This window comes from Cebus imitator, unplaced genomic scaffold, assembly GCF_001604975.1.
Source record: "Cebus imitator isolate Cc_AM_T3 unplaced genomic scaffold, Cebus_imitator-1.0 Scaffold217, whole genome shotgun sequence".
In the NCBI taxonomy this organism is placed as follows: Eukaryota; Metazoa; Chordata; class Mammalia; order Primates; family Cebidae; genus Cebus; species Cebus imitator.
In genome coordinates, this window is record NW_016107532.1 from 151,075 (window position 1) to 172,374 (window position 21,300).

Sequence of the window (21,300 nt, forward strand, 5' to 3'; positions counted from 1 at the left end):
CAAGCTAACTACTATTTGTATGTAGATGTATGTTTTTATAAACCAAGCTCGTCCAACCTGACCCAGGACAGTTTTCAATGTGGCCTAACACAAATTCATAAACTTTCTTAAAACATTATTGGGTATTTTTTAGCTTATCGGCTATCATTAATGTTAGTGTATTTTATGGGTGGCTCAAGACAATTCTTCCAGTGTGGCCCAGGGAAACCAAAAGATTGAACATCCCTATTAAAGTTTTTTCTTTTCTTTTCTTTTCTTTTTTTTTTGAAATGGAGTTTCACTCTTGTTGCCTAGGCTGGAGTGCAGTGGCTCTGTCTTGGCTCACTGTAACATCCATCTCCTGATTCAAGTGATCCTCCTGCCTCAGCCTCCCAAGTAACTGAGACTCCATTCAAACCTCGGGTGGTCTGCCCACCTTGGCCTCCCAAAGTGTTGGGATTACAGGTGTGAGCCATAACGCCCAGCCAAACCTTTTTCTTTTCTTTTCTTTTCTTTTTTTTGAGATGGAGTCTTGCTCTGTCGCCCAGCTCAAGTGCAGTGGCGTGATCTTGGCTCACTACAACCTCCGCCTCCTGGGTTAAAGTGATTCACCTGCCTTACTCAGCCTCCCAAGTGTCTGGGATTACAGGTGTGCGCTACCACATCCAGCTAATTTTTTATACTTTTAGTAGAGACAGGGTTTAACCATGTTGGCCAGGTTGGTCTCAGACTCCTGACCTCAGGTTATCCACCCGCTTCAGCCTCCAAAAGTGCTGGGATTATAGGCGTGAGCTACTGTGCCCAGCCAAACCTTCTCTTTATGTGTGTTTGCTTCTAAAACAATCTGGGTTCCAACTTCATTTGTAACATTTTGGGTTTTTTCTTTTTCTTTTAGACAGGGTCTCTCGCTCTGTTTCCCAGGCTGTAGTGCAATGGTGAGATCATGGCTCACTGCAGCCTCAACCACCTGGGCTCAGGTGATCCTCCCACCTCAACCATCAGAATAGTTGGACTACAGGTGCACACCACCAGACTTGGCTTTTTTTTTTTTTTTTTTTTGAGACAGTCTCCCTGTGTTTGTCCAGGCGGGAGTGCAATGGTGCACTCCTATATCACTGCAACCTCTGCCTCCCAGGTTCAAGCAATTCTCATGTCTCAGCCTCCCAAGTAGCTGGGATTACAGACGCGTGGCACCATGCTGGTTAATTTTTTAAATATTTTTACTTGAGGATGGGTTTTATCATGTTGTCCAGGCTGGTCTGGATCTGCTGACCTCAAGTGATCAGCTCACCTTGGCCTCCCAAAGTGCTGCGATTACAGGAATGAGCAACCGTGAGACTTGGGTAGTTTTTAAAGTTTTTTTTGTAGAGAGGAAGTCTCACTATGTTGCCCAGGCTGTGTAACATTTTTTTTTTAATTACTGTGGGGGTTTTTCCTTTGTTCTTTGTGTTTTGTTTTGAGGCATGGTTTCAATGTCACCCAGGCTGGAGTGAAGTAGCATGATCACAGTTCACTACAGCCTCGACCTCCTGGGCTCAAGCAATCCTCTCGCCGCAGCCCCCCCGGAGTAGCTAGGACTGCAGGCACATGCCATCACACCCAGCTAATTTTTATTTTTTGTTTGTTTGTTTGTAGAGATGGGGTTTCGCCATGTTGCCAAGGCTGGTCTTGAACTCCTAGGCTCAAGCAGTCCACCCATTCCAGTCTCCCAAAGTGCTGGAATTACAGGGGAGAGCCACCATCCTGTGTAACAATTTTTAATGGACAACAGTAACTTTGTTTTTTGATGCATCCATAGTTTAACCACATAGTTTCAAAATCTCACCATCATAAATAATATTATAGTACATGTCCTTAAAGCCGAATTCCTGTGCAAATTTATATTCAATTCAGGAATCGTGCTTTATTTTGGCATAGTATCTACTGTGGTGATATGCTTAGTGATGGTACATTTAATTACAGTAGGATCATTGTGAAAAGCAGCGAATGCCAAAAGTGTTTTTATATTACTTTGCAATAATTGGTTAGCCTTTGATGATTATTGAATCCTTATATGTAACAAAAGTTGTGTTTTAGAAATATGTTGGTGGTTTTAGGGAGGAAAAGTAGGGAGTGGGGAGAGTGTTAAGACAGGGGTACCATTTAGAATAATGTAGTGGCTCTTCAGCAGTTGGGGGTAACTTGGATTGTAGTGGCTGTGGAAATCAAAGAAGGAAACACCAGGATTTGATGGCTGATAGATTTCAAAGGAAAAAGAAGGCAAAACATTAGATATCTTGTTCTTTTCAACAAGCAAGACTAGAAAAAATGTGATTGATATTAATATGCAATTAGAGAAATTCAGATACCTGTTGATTTTGATATGACTATAGGGAGGGGTTGAGTCAGCTTGAGAGGAGGCCTGTGAAGTAAGAATGGATTACAGGTGTGAGCTACCACACCTGGCCTATTTATTCATTTTTACCTCCTCATTTTCTATAGAAAGCTTTTTAATAGGCCCTCAAAAAGTGCTTATGGAATACTCCGTGTAAATGGACAGAGTGTTTTAGGAAACTCAACCTAAAGAAATTAAATGACTTGGGCTGGGCCAGTGGCTCCTGCCTATAATTCCAGCACTTTGGGAGGCCGAGGCAGGTAGATCACCCTAAGGTCAGCAGTTCACAACCAACCTGACCAACATGGTGAAACTCTATCTCTACTAAAAGTACAAAAATTAGCCCAGCGTGGTGGCACGTGCCTGTAATCCCAGCTACTCGGGAGACTGAGGCAGGAGAATCACTTGAACCTGGGGGACAGAGGTTGCAGTGAGCCAACATTGTGCCATTGCATTCCAGCCTGGGCAACAAGAGCAAAACTTCATCTCAAAAAAAAAATTAAATAAATGATGACTTGTTGAAGATTTTACAGATATCTAGTGCCAGGATCCAGACTAGAACCTAAGCCTCTTGACCTTATTTTGTTCTTTATATAATGTGATCTGAATCTAATAGTACTGAATAAGAGAAAAGCAGGAGAGGTTTATAAACTTACTCTTTCTGAAATCTGATCGGTATGTATAGAATAGCAGTCCATTTTGGGATTCTCTTTTCTTTTTTTTTTAAGCTTCTTTCTCAAGGTGCAATGAAAGTCCTACACATTTTCTGTGTTGTCCTTCTGGTGTTTGGGAGTGTCTCTGAAGCCAAGTTTGACGATTTTGAGGATGAGGAGGACATAGTAGAGTATGATGATAATGACTTTGCTGAATTCGAGGATGTCATGGAAGACTCTGTTACTGAATCTCCTCAGCGAGTCATAACCACTGAAGATGATGAAGACGAGACCACTGTGGAGTTAGAAGGGCAGGATGAAAACCAAGAAGGAGATTTTGAAGATGTAGATACCCAGGTGAGGCTCTTTTTATTGATTTCTTGGAAAAATTTGTAACTAGCACTTTTCCCAAACATTAAAATTAATCTTCAGGCTCAGAGACCTTTATTGTCTGTAATCTCCATTTTCATTCAGTAAGTAGAGCTCGTCTAAATGTTTTGTGGTAAGTTTCTATCTTTTACATTAATAGAATGAATTTTGTATTATTGAAACCCTGACTGGAAGAGGGGTTGGAGAATAGATACTGTTTGTGGATGAGAATTGTATCATTTAGAACTTTGCAATTGGCTGGGCATGGTGGCTCATGCCTGCAATCCCAGCACTTTGGAAGGCCGAGGCAGGCAGATCACCTTAGATCAGGAGAAATTCAGATTCCTGATGATTTTGAGATGACTGTCGGCAGGGGTTGGGTCAGCGTGAGAGCAGCCTGCCCAACATGATGAAATCCGTCTCTACTAACAGTACAAAAGTTAGCTGGGCATGGTGGCGCACGCCTGTAATCCCAGGTACTTGGGAGGTTGAGGCAGAATAATCGCTTGAACCTGGAAGGCGGAGGTTGCAGTGAGCTGAGATCAAGCCACTGTACCTCAGCCTGGGCGACAGAGCAAGACCCTGTCTCCAAGAAAAAAAAAAAAAGAACTTTGCAATCAAAAGCATGGGTAGTCATCATTTTGGTGTTTTGGGTGCCCCCCAGCTTTATTGAGGTATAACTGAAAAATAAAAATTGTATATATTTAAGGGGCACAGCATTAGTGTTTTGGTATACGTATGCATTGTGAAATGCTGGCCGGGTGCGGTGGCTCACGCCTGTAATCCCAGTACTTTGGGAGGCCAAGGCGGGTGGATCATGAGGTCAAGAGATCAATATCATCCTGACCAACATGGTGAAACCCTGTCTCTACGAAAAATACAAAAATTAGCTGGTCATGGTGGTGCAAGCCTGTAGTCCCAGCTACTCAGGAGGCTGAGGCAGAAGAATAGCTTGAATCCAAGAGGCGGAGGTTGCAGTGAGCCCAGATCACACCACTGCGCTCCAGCCTAGTGACAGAGCGAGGCTGGAAAAAAAAAAATTGTGAAATGCCTACCACAATCAAGCTAATTAACATAGTTTCCTTCATGTGTATGTGTGTGTTGAGAATATTCAGATCTATTCCCTTAGCAGATTTCAAGTCTACATAATACATTATTAACTGTAGTCACCATGCTGTACTATATGTTGGTCTCCAGAGCTTTTTCATCTTAAGCTGAAATTTGTACCCAGTCATTTTGTTAAAAACATGTAACATCTGTGTTCTGTGCCTGCCGCTTACACATTCTGTTTTCTTCAACAAATGTTGCCAACAAAATGAGACACAGCTGCTGGTGACATTTGTAGAGGAAAACAGATGATGCCTCATTTTTGTAGGATGGAGATACCGAGAGTGAACCATATGATGATGAAGAATTTGAAGGTTATGAAGACAAACCAGATACTTCTTCTAGCAAAAATAAAGACCCAATAACAATTGTTGATGTAGGTATCCAAGATTCTGAATTCCCAACTAAACAACCAAATGTCTTGTCATTCATCCTAGAAATAGACAATGACATATAGCTCGTACTAATGTAATAGTGGGAGGTGGGAAAGAGTTTGACATCAGTTTTTCCGATAAAAATCAACACCTGGAGAAGCAACCCATATTTATCACTCTAGCCCTGCTAGTTTTACTTACAAGGAATAAGTAAAATGTATTCCTTGGTGATGTACACTACATTGAATTTATTTGGGGGATTAGGGACCAAGTTTAATACAAAGGGCTTTTTAGCTTTTCATCCCATTTGATTGTCCTTATATTTCCTTCAAGAATCTTTGATAAAGCTGGCCTAGAAAAGTAAACTGGACCTATTTTTCAAAGTATAACCATGTTCAATAACAGATTTCTGAAGTATCCTTTCTGTTTATGGATTTTCTCATTCTTCCTCCCATGAGTTAGGCTCCATTCTTCAGTCTCAGCCAACATTTAAAGAAATGATTTTGCTTCTTTAGGTTCCTGCACACCTCCAGAACAGCTGGGAGAGTTATTATCTAGAAATTTTGATGGTGACTGGTCTACTCGCTTATATCATGAATTACATCATTGGGAAAAATAAAAACAGTCGCCTTGCACAGGCCTGGTTTAACACTCATAGGGAGCTTTTGGAGAGCAACTTTACTTTAGTAGGTAAGTGACGTCAATGTCGGTCCACCTTCTTGCTTGAAAATATCTGGTAAGGATGATGTATTACTGCTAGTATAAGCATCTAACTGATTTCATGGAATACCAAAGAGGGTACATTGTGTTTTTTCTATCAGGGATCCCCCACATCTTTTTTTTATTTTTTATTTTTACTTTTTTGAGGCGAAGTCTCAATATGTTACCCAGGCTTATGTGTGGTGGTATGATTATGGTTCACTGCAGCCTCAACCCCCCAGGTCGAAGAGATCCTCCCACCTTAGCCTTCTGAGTAGATAGGACTATAGGCACATGCTACCATACCCAGCTAATTTTTGTATTTTTTGTAGAAACAGAGTTTCACCGTATTGCCCAGGCTGGTCTCGAACCCCTGGGCTCAAGCAATCTGCCTGCCTTGACCTCCCAAATTGCTGAGATTACAGGCATGAGCTACTATACCTAGCCTTAAGGATCCTGTTTTTTGGCCAGGTGCAATGGCTTATGCCTCTAATTCCAGTGCTTTGGAAGGCCAAGGTGGGAGGATTATTAGGAGCCAGAAGTTTAAGACAAGTCTGGGCAACACAAACTCTAAAAATGGTAAGATACGGTAAGATAAGCAGGGCACAGTGGTGTGCTTCTGTGGTCCTACCTACTCAGGAGGCTGAGGTGGGAGGATTGAGCTCAGGAATTCGAGGCTGCGGTGAGCCAGGATTATGCTACTACACTCCAACCTGGGTGACAGAATGAGACCCTGTCTCTTTAAAAAAAAAAAAAAAAGAATATATTGTATTTAATAATTTTCTCATTAGCAGTAAAATTGCTAAACAGCTTCTGATTAGAATAATGTCATTAATGTTTTCGAAACAAGTTGATAAAATTCTGATGGAAACCAAGAAAATTCGACATTTTAGATAGCTTGATAGATCGTTTCAGTGCATCCTTTAGAAATTGAAAGTCCCTCAGAGTCTGGACACTTGAGTTTTGGATCCACTGCTGAAATATACACCGAAGGACTTCAAGAAACCTCTGTAGTTTTGCAATGTAGGGAATGAGGTGGACTAACCTCACATTCACCTGTTTGGCGTTTAGCACTTTATTTCTCTTTAATAGTAAGTATGTATCCACCTGCTCTGCAACACACTAATGTTTATATATTATGCTAGATACTTTGCATGGAGTGTTTCTTATTTACTTTTTGGAACAACACTGTCAGTTGGATATAGTTGCTATTTTCCTAAGGAGGAAACTGAGGGCAGAAATGTTAAAACTTATCTAAGTTATTAAATTGCAACCAAGATATCAGAACCTATCTACCGATTTACAAAGTCCACCCTGTCTCCACTATATTATAGTACTTCAGAGTATGTTTTGACCAGGAAATTTGAAAAAAGAAAAAATAATAATTCTCCATATTATTTGGCTCCTTCTGCTTCCTCTTGCTTTTTTTCATTTGATGTATCAGTCTGTTTTCCCTTGTGAGGTTGAGCAATTTATTTTGCATACTTAATGAATTAAACGAAGAGAGAAAATATTGGAATTTGAGCTTTTTTCTAGATCTAAAATACAACTCTTAATACCATTGATAAGACCCAGTTATCATTTTGCACTGGAAAAGAATACTTGGTTAATGTTAATTCACAGGAGACACAGTGAAGAATTGTTGAGTAGTTTGTATTAATGTTATTTTTTATTCACTCCATAGAAGGTTTTTTTTTAACTTTTGGCAGAGATATTTAAACTGATTTTTTCCCATTTTGTGTATACGCTGAGACTTACAATCCAAGCTGATCAACATTAAACTAAGTACATGCTTAAATCCATGTTTCTTCTTATAGAGACAATAGTTTTGGTAGTAAAAGGAACAGTGCTAATCTATTTTAGTCCTTGTCCAAACAGAGTTCTGTAGGACAGCAAAGTATTGCTACCCTAAAGCTATGATCATTTTGAGATGGAGTCTTGCTCTGTCACCCAGGCTGGAGTGCAATGGCTCGATCTCAGCTCATTGCAGCCCCTGCCTGCGGGGTTCAAACAATTCTGGCTCAGCCTCCCGATTAGCTGGGACTACAGGTGTGAGCCACCTGGGCATTTTCTGTTGAGTCACATTAAGTGGTTTTACCCCTAGGGGATGATGGAACTAACAAAGAAGCCACAAGCACAGGAAAGTTGAACCAGGAGAATGAGCACATCTATAACCTGTGGTGTTCTGGTCGAGTATGCTGTGAGGGCATGCTTATCCAACTGAGGGTAAGTAGGAAACTTCTTGTACAACATATATCTTCATTTAATTTTGTCCAGCTGTGATTCCCAGCCCCCCCAATTCAACATCTTATCCCTTCATGTTTGACTTAAAATGAGGTCTAAAAGTGATATTTGTACTAACTGGCAAATGTGTCGTAAAGTATATTTGACAAAGCATTTGATTCTCCCTCCAAGACCCTTTCTATATACTAAATAGGTGTTGCAGTTGGATTAACTGGCTTCTCTCATTTTTTTCAGTTCCTCAAGAGACAAGACTTATTGAATGTCCTGGCCCGGATGATGAGGCCAGTGAGTGATCAAGTGGTATGTATTCTTCCTGCTGGTTTTCTGTGTACAGACTGAATTATTTCTTTTTGTTTTGTTTTTTGTGTTTTGAGATGGAGTCTTACTCTGTTTCTCAGGCTAGAATGCAGTGGTGCAATCTTGGCTGACTGCAACTTCCACCTTCCATGTTCAAGCAATTCTCCTACCTCAGCCTTCCAAGTAGCTGGGATTACAGGTGCCCGCCACCACGCCTGACTAATTTTTGTACTTTTAGTAGGGACTAAAAAGACACTCTGGTCTTGAAACTCCTGACCTCAAGTGATCCACCCACCTCAGCAGATAAACTCAGATGTGACTGGGTACAGTGGCTCACACCTGTAATCCCAGTACTTTGGGAGGCCAAGGCAGGCAGATCACAAGGTCAGGAGTTTGAGACCAGCTGGTCAGTATGGTGAAACCTCGTCTCTACTAAAAATACAAAAATTAGCTGGGCATGGTGGCGCACACCTGTAATCCCAGCTACTCAGGAGGCTGAGGTAGGAGAATTGCACGACCCCAGGAGGCAGAAGTTGCAGTGAGCTGAGATCACTCCAGCCTGGGTGACAGAGTGAGACTCTGTCTCAAAAAAAAATAAAATAAAATAAACTCAGGTGTGATTAAAAGGGGTTCAGTGCCGGGCGCGGTGGCTCAAGCCTGTAATCCCAGCACTTTGGGAGACCAAGGCGGGTGGATCACGAGGTCAAGAGATCGAGACCATCATGGTCAACATGGTGAAGCCCGGTCTCTACTAAAAATACAAAACATTAGCTGGGCATGGTGGCGCGTGCCTGTAATCCCAGCTACTCAGGAGGCTGAGGCAGGAGAATTGCGTGAACCCAGGAGGCAGAGGTTGCGGTGAGCCGAGATCGCACCATTGCACTCCAGCCTGGGTAACAAGAGTGAAACTCCGTCTCAAAATAAATAAATAAATAAATAAATAAATAAATGAATGAATGAATGAATGAATGAATGAATGAATGAATGAATGAATAAATAAATAAATAAATAAATAAAATAAAATATAAAAATAAAAATAAAAGGGGTTCAGTATAAGGAATGAAAAATACCCTTATAATTCAGGAAATTCGAAGGGTTTTAGGAGCGCTATGCCTGAAACCTGGGATAAAAACCAAATATATTTCAGTGTATTCCACATTATTCCATGTATATGATTTTGCTTCTTTAGGTTCCTATTATTTGTTATTTTTCGACTTGAGTGAAGCTGTATTTGTGTTCTATTGCTGAGTAACAAATTACCCAAATTTAGCAGCTGTTCTATTGCTGCGTAACAAATTACCCAAATTTAGCAGCTTTAAACAACATTCATTTATTATGTCACAGTTTCTGAAGGTCAGAAGTGCAGCATGGGTTTAGTGGGTTCTCTAGGGTTTTAACAGGCTGAAATCAAGATGTCACTCAGGCTAGAGTTCCCTGAAGCTTATGGTCCTCTTAAGGTCATTCGGGTTGTTGGCAGATTTCAGTTCCTTGTGAGTGTTGGTTTCCTCTTTTCCTTTTTTTTTTTGCAATTTTTTTGTGACAGGGTCTTGTTCTGTCACCTAGCATGGAGTGCACGATCATCACTTACTACAGCCTCTACCTCCTGGGGCTCAATCAATCCTCCTGCCTCAGCCTCTTGAGTAGCTGGGACTACAGTCATTCCCCACCATGCCTGGCTAATTTTTCTTCTTTTTTTTTTTTTCTGTAGAGATGGGGTCCCAGTATATGTTGCTTAGGCTGGTCTTGTACTCCTGGGCTCAAGCAGTCTTCTCACTTTTGCCTCCGAAAGTACCAGGATTACAGGTGTGAGCCACCATGCCTGGCCTTTTCTTTCTTTATTACAGATCGGGTCTGGTCTCAAACTGCTACATCAAGCAGTCCTCCTGCCTCAGCCTCCCAGGTAGCTAGGCTTAAAGGCACGAACTACTGTAGTCCCTATTTTCTTGCTACCTGTCAACTAGGACCCACTCAGTTCCTAAGGTCCTTAGGTCCTTACCATAAGCACCCTTGGTCCTTACCATATGTTCCCCAACCCCCAACATTCTCATAAGCCTTTTCATATTTTGACTTTCTTCTTCAAGTAGGGCTATAGTCCCTTTTAAGGACTTGCTTGATTAGGTTGGGTATACCCAAGATAACATCCCTTTTGGTTAATTCCAAGTTAGCTGATTAGGGACCTTCTGCCATAAAACAGCCTGATTTATGGTGGTAAATATTCCATCGTATTTGCAAATCCCAATCATTTAAAGGGAGAGTATATACACCAGTGGGGAGGGAATCTTAAGGGTCATTTAGAAATCTGCCTATCACAGAACCTAACAGGTGAATTTTGTTGTTTTTTACATTTTTTAAAGCAAATAAAAGTAACTATGAATGACGAAGACATGGATACCTATGTATTTGCTGTTGGCACACGGAAAGCCTTGGTGCGGCTACAGAAAGAGATGCAGGATTTGGTATGCCAAGTTGCTCCAACTCAAATATACGTAGAACTGTGTCTCTTTAGCACACAGATGTTCCGCTTCATTGCATAATAAAAGGTCATGTCTTACTTTCAAATACTTCTTCCTCCAGAGTGAGTTTTGTAGTGATAAACCTAAGTCTGGAGCTAAGTATGGACTGCCAGACTCTTTGGCCATCCTGTCAGAGATGGGAGAAGTCACAGACGGGATGATGGATACAAAGGTAAATGCAACAGAAGACATACGTTTGCCAGGCCTTGGCATTTACAAGACACTAGTCTCGTTGTGCAAGTTCATCATTTTATGGCAATGTACTAGTTATGCTTTCTTTTCCCATACCAATATTAAAATATCTTCTTTAAGCAATAAATTAGCTTGTCAAAAGGACAATTTGATGAGTCAAGTTATCTAAATCAAGAGCAAATTGTTCCTGGGAATGCTAATGACTTTCGGTTTTTTTTTGAAAAAGGAGTATAGCTTTTAATCTTTTTTATTGTGTCATTTAGTTTTTTTTTTTTTTTTTTTTGAGCTCCAGTTTGTGTGGGAGAAGAAGGATATGTAGAGAGCCCTCGTCCTTTGTTTTTAAAAAGATGGGATCTTGAGATGTTGCCCAGGCTGGAGTGCAGTGGCTATTCATGTGTGTGATCAGAACTCACTGCAGCATCAAACTTCTGGGTTCAAGTGATCCTCCTGCCTCAGCAAGAGCCCACCATTGTGCCTGGCTGAGAGAGCCATTTCTTTCTATTGGTTATGTAATAGTAACAGATCTTAGTGTCATAAGAATATAGGATAACTCAGAGATAGTTATAAATGTAAGTTTAAGGTGACATGTTTATAAAGAATCCCCTGAAATTATTTTAGTTATTATCTTTATGTTTTCATTCTTCTTGTTTCGAACATTATTTTGAGAAATATTTTCAGCTGCTCAATAAGAAACTTAATCATTATTATGACTAAAAAGGAGTACTACTTTTTTTTTTTTTTTTTTTTTTAAGTAGGGGTGGGGTTTTGAGGTGTTGGCCAGGCTGGTCTGGAACTCCTGGCCTCACTCATCTTGGCCTCCCAAAGTGCCTGGATTACAGGCACGAGCCACTGTGCCTGGGGCCTGGAATACTACTTTCATTCTAAAGAGATTCCCTATTTTATTGAAATTTAATTAAAAAAAACTTTAGCCTTGGCTGCGCTCTGTGGTTCACGTTTGTAATCTCAGCACTTTGGGAGGCAGAAGCAAGAGGATCACTGGAGTCCAGGGGTTCAGGACCAGCCTGGGCAACATAGCAAGACCCCATCTCTACAATAAAAAACTAGCCAGGTGTGGTGGTATATGCCTTTATTCCCAGCTACTCAGCAGGCTGAGGCAAGAAGATCACTTGACCCCAGGAGGTTAAGGCTATGGTGAGCTATGATTGCACCACTGTACTCTGGCCTGGGCAGGAGAGCGAGACCTTGTCTCACAAATAAATGTACATGCTTTAATGAATGACATTGTATAAAAGTAAGTAGGATTGAAGGGTGAATTTCTTTCTTTTTTTTTTTGGAGATAGAGTCTTGTTCTGTCACCCAGGCTGGAGTGCAGTGGCGTGATCTCGGCTCACTGCAACCTCTACCTCCCAAATTCAAATGCTTCTCTTGCCTCAGCCTCTTGGATAGCTGGGATTACAGGTGCATGCCACCACACCTGGCTAGTTTTTTTTGTATTTTTAGTAGAGACAGGATTTCACTATGTTGGCTAGGCTGATCTTGAATTCTCAAACTCCTTGCCTCAAGTGATCCCATTGCCTCCCAAAGTGCTGGGATTACTGGCATGAGCTACTGCACCCAGACTCAAAGAGTGAATATCTTTATGAAAAAAAGGGAAATGCATTAAGTACTGCTTTTAAGAAATATTATTTTCTTTTTTTCAGATGGTTCACTTTCTAACACACTATGCTGACAAGATTGAATCTGTTCATTTTTCAGACCAGTTCTCTGGTCCAAAAATTATGCAAGAGTACGTATAAGATAAAATTATTGAAATTAATTTTCCTCACTAGCTTTCTGTGTTGAAACACTTGTAAAGTGCTTCTGCAATATCCCTTACCAAATGTGTGAAGGAAGTTGGTGACAGGCCTCCACGTTTCCCTTTGCTTTGACTGCATGCATCATGAGAGGCCACTGAAAACCTATGGAAGAGAAATGAGCCTCCCCTATCCCAGTTTGCATGCTTCCCTGCATGTTTGGACCACTTACTCAGTGAGGTGGACGGGAATCTTACAGAATGGCTGGTGCTAACAAAATGCAGTTGGTATTTTTTTTTTCCTTTATAGCTTAGGTTCTTTTTTTTATGATGATAATTTATGTGGGATGTTTGACTTATGTCTGATTGCAAATCTGTGTTTGGTAATAAATGGCCTTTTCTGGCTTCCCTCTTTGAATAGTTGATTGTATCCTTTCCTAGCGTATTATCAGATGCCCACAACGCCCATAGGTTTTCTAGCTTTATAGTAATACTGTTCAGAAGTACATATTCAGGACTTAGATTTGTTCTTTGAATTCACAGCCTGCCTCAGGAGAGCATATTTATTTACATTTATCCTCAGTTTGAAACTGGTTCTGACCTAAATTTTTAGTTAAAGCCTACCCTCTGATAGGCTGTGAAGTTGAGCACAATTCAAACCAATCTGGATTTTAGTTGTATACTAAGATTACTCAGGTCCTTATATCTATAGATAGTGCTGCATCATCCTTGTCTTGCTCAACTCAATGACACTGAGGACAGTATTTCACATTGTAACATTCATCAAACCTTTTGTATATGGGAGGGAGGGCCATTGATAGTCAAAGAATTGATACCAGCAGAGATTACAAAGGAATCCTCAATGACAGAAATAAATTATATATGCTATAGTAGATTATCCCTAAATTTATTCTGAACCTAACTCAAAGATAAGATAAGATGCATTGTTGCAGGAAGACAGCATAGGAGATGGAAATTAAACATAAAAAATCCATCAAAATAAGCAAAAATGGTATTTAAAATATGGGCCTTATACTTAAATATAGGCTCATTTCTGGCTCCCCAGGTGAGATGGAATATACCCTGCCTGGAGGGAACATCACTGGAGGTGTTCAAGTATAGGATAAAGATCACTTGAAAACGCATCCATCAGATAGACGAGTGGACCAGATGACCTGTAAAGCTCCTTCGGGCTCTGAGATTATATTTGACTTGGGGATGCCAAGCCAAATACTGTGCTGATTATGTGCAGGTATCTGTTCATCTAAGTGAATTGGGTGACTTGTGTGCATGGAAAACATCTTTCTTGTATTCCCTCTTAATTGCCTTTTCTTTTATGACAGGGAAGGTCAGCCTTTAAAGCTACCTGACACTAAGAGGACACTATTGTTTACATTTAATGGTAAGTGCTCTGGGTCCTTTCTGGATTCTTAGTCTTGTCTGAGATGACCTTAAGGAGAATATTGTTTCCTCCTAAATGATAGCTTTAAAATTACGTCAAAACTATAACCCTATGCTTGCTTGCTGATTTCCATATTTCTTCAAGAAGAAATTACCTTTTATATATCTTAATTTATATTTTCTCTGCTGCATTTTAACTGCCTAAGAAACTTAGAGAAACGAGCCTGTTAAAAAAAAAAAAAAAAAAAAAAAAAAAAGAGTTGGGTGACCTGGAAATATTAATGCTACCATTAACTCAGTAGGAAAAATGGCTTTGTTTTCTAGTGCCTGGCTCAGGTAACACTTACCCAAAGGATATGGAGGCACTGCTACCCCTGATGAACATGGTGATTTATTCTATTGATAAAGCCAAAAAGTTCCGACTCAACAGAGAAGTAAGACCCAATGCCTATATTTTATAAATTGGCACCTTTTTTTGTTTCTTCCCAAGGGCGGTGGGGGGGCAGCTATCAATTATTTCAGTGACTGAATCTTTGCTAGTTGATCTAGAAGTGTCAAATGGGAGTAATTTTATGAAAGAATGCTAAATGGGATTTTGCTGCTATTGGCTAGAAGTGGATTTCTTATGAAACACTTTGTTTCTTGGGGAAGGGCAAACAAAAAGCAGATAAGAACCGTGCCCGAGTAGAGGAGAACTTCCTGAAGCTTACACATGTGCAAAGACAGGAAGCTGCACAGTCTCGGCGGGAGGAGAAAAAAAGAGCAGAGAAGGAGCGAATCATGAATGAGGAAGATCCTGAGAAACAGCGCAGGCTAGAGGTTAGACAAACTTGTTTTATCACTGGGGTAAAACTACGATTTGTAAGGATGCCTGCTGTGTTCTGTTGGTTATTAAGGTAATAATCTTCGTAGCCTAAAAGTTTAGCATTTTCTCAACATTTGGGACATTGTGTCAATTGATAACACTATAAAGAAGAATAAATAATCCTTCCTTTTCAAGCCATGCTACACTGAGTCTGTGAACCTGAAAAATTATTGTTATCCTGATCCCCCAGCACAATTTCATTTTGAAAACTCCATTATCAGTTTTCAAGCCAAACACTTTGGTAGAAAGAAATTAGAAATTTTAGTAGAAGGTAGCACATGTGCCCTATTATCTAAATAAACTTAGTAAAATTTAAAATCTGATTATAGAATTAGAGATATCTAATATTTTTGTTTGTATTTTTGTTTTCTGTTTTTTACCTAACTAGAATCTCAAACTCAAAAGCTTTTTTTGAGTGTGTTATATTTGAAAGCTCAGTATGTTCTGATACGTTTCTGAAATAAGATGCCGTAGTCCAACTCTAAAATTTTAAACCTTGTAAATGCTGGTCAAAAAAGAGAACAAAGGCAAAGTGCAGTGGCTCACACTTGTAATCCCAACACTTTGGGAGGCCAAGGCAAGCAGATTGTTTGAGCCCATGAGTCCAAATAAGCCTGGGCAACATCATGAGACCTCGTCTCTACTAGAAAAAAAAAATTAGCTGTGCATAGTGGTGCACACCTGTAGTCCCAGCTACTTGGGAGACTAAGGTGGAAGGATTACTTGAACCTGGGAGGGTCAAGTTATAGTAAGCTATGATCACGCCACTGCACTGTAGCCTGGGCAGCCAAAAAAAAAAAAAGCCGGAGGGGGAGAACAAAGTTCTGGAAGACGTGAATTTTAATGAGAATAATCTTGAGATAATTGAAGAATATTCTTAGGAGCAAAGGGGTCATGCGTCCAAGAAAATGTGAGCTGCCATGCAGCCCTATATTGGCAGCAGTGTCATTAATGCTATTGAGTGAACTGCCTAGGATACCTCAGGCCTGTCATCATCTTAACCCTCTTATTATTTTTTTTGTTTGTCTTATTTGGCTTGGTTTAGTGATAGGTATTTTCCCCTGAAAATGTAGCTCTGTGTTTATGCAGTCTTCTTTATAAATAAATGTGGCTTTTTAATGTGTACATGTGAAGAATCTACATAAGATTCATTAATAGGTAATGCCTTTCATTTTTGTATAAAAAAGGAAGTTCTCCATTTCTTTCTAAGGTTTGAAACTATAATGAGTTAAAGGAAGAGCGGGGCCTCTAACTTAACCTGAGTCAGATTGTAAGCATCTTGTAAATGTAAATTATTTAATTTTTAAAACTACCATTTTATAGTATCTGATCTGGGTACCTTATAATAAGATCTGGTGAATGCAATAAAACAACCCACCCAACCTCCTCTACCGGTATGTGATATGAAAGTTCCTTTTTTTCCTTTTAATTTGTTATTTTTATTTTTGAGATAGGGTTCTGCTCTGTTGCCCAGGCTGGAGTGCACAATTGTAGCTCACTGCAGCTTCAAACTCCTGGACTCAAGCCATCCTCCCATCTTGGCCTCCCAATGTGCTGGGACTACAGGTGTCAGCCACTGTGCCCAGCATGAGAGCTCCTCTTTACTCATATCTTTTCAAAAACTGGTTGTCAGTTTTTTTTTCTGGCTCTGGTAGTGGGGAAATGGTATCCCATTTGTTTTGTATTTTTTGAATTATTATTGAAGTTGAACATTTTTCATATATATTGACTTAACACATATGCCTCTTAAACGTGTTGGCATAAATATATTTCTCTCTCTCTCTTTTTTTGAGACAAATTCACGCTGTCGCCCAGACTGGAGTGCAGTGGCACAATCTTGGCTCACTGCAACCTCTGCCTCCCGGGTTCAAGTGATTCTTACACCGCAGCCTCCCAAATAGCTGGGATTACAAGTGCCCGCCGCGAAGCCGGCTAATTTTTGTATTTTTAGTAGAGACAAAGTTTCACCACCATAGGCAGCCTGATCTCAAACTCCTGACCTCTCAAGTAATCTACCTGACTCAGCCTCCCAAACTGTAGACGAGGTTTCACCACATTGGCCAGGCTAGTCTTGAACACCTGACCTCTCAAGTGACCCACCAGCCTCAGCCAGCACGCCTGGCCAATATTTCGTATTCATGATACTGTTTTCTGTGTATCAGTAGTGTTACGTGTGTGTAATATGTAATGCGGGAGATAGGGATGGGTCGTGCTGGGAAAAGAATGAATGTGGTGGAGGTAAGGGTTGGGACAATGAGAAGAGGACATTGGGATTGAACCCAGGAGGTGGAGGTTGCAGTGAGCCGGGATCACGCCATTGCAGTCCAGCCTGGGCAACAAGAGCAAAACTCTGTCTGAAAAACAAACTTAAGACAGGCTGGCCATGGTGGCTCACACCTGTAATCCTAACATTTTGGGTGGCAGAGGCTGGTGGATCACTTGAGGTCAGGAGTTCAAGACCAGCCTGGCCAATATGGTGAAACCCCATCTCTACTAAAAATACAAAGATTAGCTGGGCGTGGTGGCATGCACCTGTAATCCCAGGAGGCTGAGGCAGGAGAATCGCTCTGGGCAACAGAACAAGACCTGGCCAGGCGTGGTGGCTCATGCCTGCAATCCCAGCACTTTGGGAGGCCAAGGTGAGCAGTGAGATCAGGAGTTCAAGAGCAGCCTGGCCAACGTGGTTGAAACCCCATCTGTACTAAAAATAACAAAAATTAGCTGGGTGTGATGGCTTGTGCCTATAATCCCAGCTACTAGGGAGGCTGAGGCAGGAGAATTGCTTAAACTTGGGAGACAGAGGCTGCAGTGACCTGAGATAGTACCACTGCACTCCAGTCTTGGTGACAGAGCAAGACCCTATCTCAAAAAAAAAAAAAAAGACAGCAGTTCCCAAACCAGGAATTTACAAATCACCCTTTGAAACCTAATTTATTGCACTATGAAGAACTATATATGCTTTGTGCTGCCTCTCCCTTATTTTCTCCATCCTGTACCAGTTGAGGAAAATATTTCTGAGGACATTTCTACTCCAGTACTCAAAAAATATAGTTTGAGATTATAGCTGAAATAAGCTTTAATCGGGTGTGACCACTAGTGGCCAACAGTAAAGTTATACTTTAACTTGATCTCTAAGGCTTCTCTCCGTCTACATAACAACAACCTGAACCTTCTTCTTCCTCTTCTATGTAACTTCCTAATTCCTAAATAAAAATATGATGAATTTGATAATTTTTATCAAATTTATTTTATCATATTTGATAAATATGAAAATGTCCCATATTGAACATTATGAATTTAAGTATTGTGTGCAGGTATACTGTCTGTGCTATTAAGAAGAAATTTGCAATGAATAACCTGATGGAGCAAGATTCTTAAAGTTTATTGAACTAAAGTCCAGTGTGTCTTTGGCAGTGGTATATTTATGATATAATGCCACCATCGTGAATGGTACAGTGAACATTGGATTAAGTGTTTCCTGGTAACAGAAAAAATTAAACCAGAATAATGAAGCCTGCTTAATTGTAATAGTTTATTTCCAAACTGAGATTTTAGTTTCCCTTTGCTTCATTTGAAGTTGATTTAATTTTCATTCACCAATATAAGTATTGGCAATTATTTTTATAACTATCTTCTAGAATGTTAACTTATGGTGCAAGCCTGTTTTTGAATAATACTATATGCAGTATTCTAGTTTGGATTTTTTTTTTAACATGTTTAGAGCTTAATTTGAATTCTCTCTCATCCCCGCTCCCTTTCTCTTTCTATTACCCCTTCTTTAGGAAGCTGCGTTGAGGCGTGAGCAAAAGAAGTTGGAAAAGAAGCAAATGAAAATGAAACAAATCAAAGTGAAAGCCATGTAAAGTCATCCCAGAGATTTGAGTTCTGATGCCACCTGTAACTTCTGAATTCATAGGAAACATGAAAAACACCAGTCCATTTCCCAGCCTGAAATTTCAGACACTCTTGGGCAACTGAGAAATCCTTATTTTATCATCTACTCTGTTTGGGGTTTGGAGTTTTACAGAGGTTGTAGATACCTTGAAAGGGCTCTGTTTCAAGAATTTTTTTCAGATAATCAAATTATTTTGATTATTTTATAAAAGGAATGAAATCTGTGTAGGTTTTAAATATTTTAAAAATTATAATATGAATCATCAGTGCTTTTGGTACTTCAGTGTTTGAAGAAATACCATGAAATTTACAGGTAGATAACCAGATTATTGCTTTTTGTTTAAACTAAACAGTTGAAATGGCTATAAAGACTGACTTTAAACCAAGATTCCACAAATAATGATTGGAATTGCGCAATAAACATTGCTTGATGTTTTCTTGTATGTCTACATTAAACTTGAGAAAAAGTAAAAATTAGAACACAGTATGTGGTAATGAAATTTCAGGGACCCAGAACATAATGTAGTATATGTTTTGAGGTGGGAAATGCTGATAACAGAATTAGTAGGAAGTCTGTAGGCATTAGGATACTGACATGGACATTGGAAAAGTCTAGGGACAGGAGCACCAGTTTTTCCTTACCTGATACCACAAACCAATGACAACATGAATGCTGTATTTTAAGTGGTTGTATGTTTATTTTCTTGAGTAACAAATGCATGAAAAATTAATGCTTCACGTAGGTAAGATCACTGATACATGTGAAGTCCAAGTGTTTTTCCTTCTTGGTTGCTACAGCCTGGTGGATGTTCATGGAGAAGCTGTGTTTTCTGTGTTATGGCTGTGTACCTTTGCTTCTTCCTTTGCTTTTTTCTTTTCCATAGTTGAGGCTGGATATATTCTTTCAAAGAAATGTCCATGAATATGTGTAAGTATACTTTTGAAAATGAGCCTTCCTAATTATTGAGAGTTCTTTCCGCCTCTTGAGGAAGCAACTCTTGGAGGAGAGGCCGACGTATCTGCACGAGCACTTAGCTTGTTCAGATTGCTGCATTTTATAAATGCTTCCTACTAAGAAAGCATTTTTTAGGTCATTGCTTGTACCAGGTAATTTTTGCCAGGGATGGGTAAGGGTTGGGTTTTCTGGTGGGAGCGGGGTGGGGGGTATTTTTTGTTGATGCTTTAGTGCAGGCCTGTTCTGAGGCAATAACAAGTTGCTGTGAAAACAGCATGTGCTACTGCCTTTGTAACTGCATGAAAACTTTTCACATGGGTTTTCTCTAGGTTAATACAGAAATATGTAAACTGAGAGATGCAAATGTAATATTTTTAACAGTTCATGAAGTTGTTATTAAAATAACAAAAATAACATAAACCTTAATATTATATAATTGCAGAATTAGCCTTGTTTTACAAACCTTTAAAATACATTTTAGAAATCAAAGTTGATAGTCTTAGTTATCTTTTGAGTAAGAAAAGCTTTCCTAAAGTCCCACACATTTGGACCATGGCAGCTAATTTTGTAATTTAAGCATTCATATGAACTACCTATGGACATATATATTAAACTCATTGACAAAATCTCACAGTGCCGCCTTGACTTTCTGGAATTATCCTACAAGAGTATAAACTCATAGGAAACCTCTTTCTGTTCATTAAAAGTCAGCACTGACATGCTTTTCTTTCAGAAGAGTTCATCTGAATATTCCTTTTGTTGTTACCGTTCAATCATTTTAAAACATTTTATATTTTTAGAGCTCCGTATGTTATTTATAGGCTCCTTCCTGCAGTAAGACTCCATTAACTCTCCTGTGAATGTGAGGACAAATAGAGTAGGATGTTGTTTAGTGTCACACACTAGAAAACCATTAGGTCTCCAATCCTGTTTGCATTGCCTGGATGTTTAGCAATAACAAAATAAGCAGTGGACTGGAAGACAAAGACCTGGCTTTTAGTGCCAGCAAAACTAATTACTAATCCTTTGATGTTGGGCAAGTTATTAACTTAATGTGAAGTGAGGATACTAATTATTTGCCCTGCCTACTTCACAGGTATTTGAACACTAAGAGATAATATTATATATGTAAGAATTTTTGTAAACTGTTAAGCACTTTGCGAGTATAAGGCATCATGCAGGACTGGTCTCCAAGTGATGCATTTTTGCTTTACTCTCTTTTGCTTTTCTTTTTCCCAATGAAAACCAGTAGATCCTTTCAGAGTTCTTCATCTGCAAAAATTGATAAGGTATTTTTTGAGGAAGAGGGGAATAGCTTATGATTCTGTTTCCTTAGTAATAGGAAACTTTTCCCTGTGAAAACCAGATGTGAAACTCCTTTCTTTAGATGGAATTTAGGCAAAAGAAAAACATGGATTTCTTATTCCACCCATTCAACAGGAATTGGCAATGTGAAGACTATTTAGAATTGTGTTGTACAAGGATCCAATGTATTTGGCAGGAGGAGTGAAACACGACTTTATCCTTCCAGGTTCCCATTCCTTACATTCCTGTGTCCTTTCATTTGGAATGATGTGAAAGAATTTTAGAGAAGAGTTATACCCCTAGGAGTGGCTTCTGTTACCAACTGC

General features: G+C 39.7%; 1 protein-coding gene across 2 annotated transcripts in view; it reads left to right on the forward strand.

Annotated features, from left to right (window-relative positions):
- The window catches only part of CCDC47 (coiled-coil domain containing 47), a 24,207-nt gene extending 3,912 nt beyond the window's left edge, over positions 1-20,295 (forward strand). Inside the window, exons 2-13 of one of the 2 annotated variants that reach the window (XM_017549183.2) lie at positions 3,082-3,363; positions 4,751-4,858; positions 5,372-5,546; positions 7,660-7,781; positions 8,034-8,099; positions 10,451-10,552; positions 10,671-10,781; positions 12,463-12,548; positions 13,898-13,956; positions 14,280-14,389; positions 14,607-14,774; positions 18,603-20,295. In XM_017549183.2, coding sequence (XP_017404672.1) covers positions 3,100-3,363; positions 4,751-4,858; positions 5,372-5,546; positions 7,660-7,781; positions 8,034-8,099; positions 10,451-10,552; positions 10,671-10,781; positions 12,463-12,548; positions 13,898-13,956; positions 14,280-14,389; positions 14,607-14,774; positions 18,603-18,683 — 1,452 coding nt within the window. In that variant the 5' untranslated portion in view covers positions 3,082-3,099 and the 3' untranslated portion in view covers positions 18,684-20,295. Of the gene's footprint in view, positions 1-3,078; positions 3,364-4,750; positions 4,859-5,371; positions 5,547-7,659; positions 7,782-8,033; positions 8,100-10,450; positions 10,553-10,670; positions 10,782-12,462; positions 12,549-13,897; positions 13,957-14,279; positions 14,390-14,606; positions 14,775-18,602 lie in introns of both variants that reach the window. The other variant, XM_017549182.2, reaches the window with a different exon arrangement.
- The last annotated feature ends 1,005 nt before the right edge of the window (positions 20,296-21,300 follow it).